The sequence below is a fragment of the Protopterus annectens genome, chromosome 10.part0 (assembly GCF_019279795.1).
Source record: "Protopterus annectens isolate FY-2018-M chromosome 10.part0, PAN1.0, whole genome shotgun sequence".
Taxonomy (NCBI): Eukaryota; Metazoa; Chordata; order Ceratodontiformes; family Protopteridae; genus Protopterus; species Protopterus annectens.
Genome location: NC_056744.1, coordinates 1756088958 through 1756091153, shown reverse-complemented (window position 1 = coordinate 1756091153; position 2196 = coordinate 1756088958). Strand labels below are relative to the sequence as shown.

The 2196-nt window shown below is 37.5% G+C and overlaps 1 protein-coding gene across 4 annotated transcripts in view; it reads right to left on the bottom strand.

Moving 5' to 3' along the window:
• The window catches only part of LOC122813981 (CD276 antigen-like), a 294557-nt gene extending 293015 nt beyond the window's left edge, over positions 1-1542 (bottom strand). The window contains exons 1-2 of one of the 4 annotated variants that reach the window (XM_044086547.1): positions 1409-1542; positions 1150-1210 (exon numbers count right to left, since the gene is read on the bottom strand). In XM_044086547.1, the coding sequence (XP_043942482.1) occupies positions 1150-1210; positions 1409-1441 (94 nt within the window). In that variant the 5' untranslated portion in view covers positions 1442-1542. Of the gene's footprint in view, positions 1-1149; positions 1334-1373 lie in introns of those variants that run through there. The other 3 variants (XM_044086545.1, XM_044086548.1, XM_044086546.1) reach the window with 3 other exon arrangements.
• Positions 1543-2196: the final 654 nt, after the last annotated feature.

Sequence of the window (2196 nt, the reverse complement as noted above, 5' to 3'; positions counted from 1 at the left end):
CACAAACACAGGGCATCAATACCAGCACACATGTTGAAGCCACGTGCTGTTCCAGCTCTGGTGATTTATATATCATATCTTGGGGGGGGGGACTTTTGTTACCATACAACCTCCAGGCATAATGTGATGGTACTAAGCCCTGCATATACCTGACTCCCACTTCCTGAGGAAAGGAGTGGGGCATTGTACAAAGTTAGAGGGATGGAACAAAACATCAATGTCCAGCAGTCTGGTATGTGCTTGGAGGGAAAAAGCAGCAGTGAAAACAAGGCTTCATACGGCAAGAAATGGGATGGTACTTTAAAAATGAACATGGTAAGGAAAGCAAAAACCACAGATCCTTTGTGCCAGCAAAGATCCAAAGCACATCTAACCACAGAAAACACATCTAAAACTAGACTCATTCATCTGCTTTGAGAAACCAGGTCAGTGGTGAGCTCAAATAAAATGAACAAAATAAATCTGGCATTGTAGAACACTATTTATTACCTTTTACAAAATACTTCTTGAATGCAGTAGCAGAGTTTTAAAGTGAAAGAATAAACTAATATCAAGAAAATAAATGGGAGTTATGAGCAGATGTTCAAGACCTAGAGCTGAATGGCATTGTTCTGTAACTGTAGTGGGTGAAAATAATTCATATATCCAGCAGTTGACATAATTCATATATCCAGCAGTTGCCATAATTCATATATCCAGCAGTTGCCATAAGAAAATCATCCTAAAAGGAAATGTGTCATGTGTGTTCTGTAAGAAAGCAATACTTACACAGACACACACACAGACACGCACACAGACACACACAGGTCTTATTACAACATACCAACATAATTCAAAAGCAAACTTTTGAAATGTACCCTTTCTGACCCCCACAAGAAATTTGTTCTAGTACAAGAAACACAACGGTATAACTACAAAGGCATGTGGAGTCTAATCAGGTAAGAATTCTACCATGACATCTGTTAAATCAGAAATACAGCCCTGTGTGCAGTGTGAACTCTTTTTCAGAAAACATATATTAAAGCTGTAAAACTGAAGTTACATTTCTGTTGGTCTTGCATCTTCATCCCAACTTGTCATACATTCAAATATTCCAACTTGTCACAATGCACAACCTCCACATTACACTGACTTAAAAAATATACTTACAACAAGGTTTAATAGAAAATATCAGGGAAAGTAGCATCTTCACAACAAAATTACACTGCATTTCAGTTCTTCTGTTACAGCCTTGCTGATTCATTACTTTTCAAGAGTAGTTAGCTTTGTAGTTAGTATACCACGCTTCTCCCTCTCTCCGTTAATCACACTGCATTTCAGTTCTTCTGTTACAGCCTTGCTGATTCATTAGTTTAGCTTTGTAGTTAGTACACCACCCTTCTTCCTCTCTCCGTTAATCACACTGCATTTCAGTTCTTCTGTTACAGCCTTGCTGATTCATTACTTTTCAAGAGTAGTTAGCTTTGTAGTTAGTATACCACCCTTCTTCCTCTCTCCGTTTTTTCTCTCTCGACTCAACTCATTTGTATTTTTCCAGTGATATATATACACACAGTCGTGCAGGCATACAGCCAAGAAGAATTATGGCTGCTGAAGAACAGAACTTGACCTCACTTGTAAGGCTGCCAAACTCCTAGCACATTCCTCCACTTTATCTTTTCAATTAACCATTCATATGCATATTTTAGGGAGTAAGAAATTCAGATCGATAAATATTTAAAGTAGGCTTAATTATCTGCTATTAATTAGATTAAGCAAAGAGTAACTGTAGAGACATGATTAAACTGGACAAGGTATGCATGCTGCAAAGAGAATTTAAAAGTTAAAATAAATTGATGTTGTTTCAGCCTAGGATCATCCTCAAAATTAATTCAGAGTATAAAAGAATTCTAACTTTTAATCATGGCTTGGTAAGCCAATCCAGCTGCAGCACTCTACTACATTTTTCAGTGAAAAAAACTTGCCTAATTATTCATTTTTTTTTTTCTTTGTACGCTGTTCTGAGATTGGCACCTGTTTATATGGCACCCACTATCGACAGGTCGTAGATAAGATGTGAAGTGAGGGCCACATGTTTCATACTGAATCTGGTTGTTTGCATCTTTTGGTCAAAGACACTATCACTTTTTTTTCCTCAACAGATAACCTGTTGGGCAGTAGCCGTTGCAGGGAGACTTTTCTGTCTCCATAAAATAA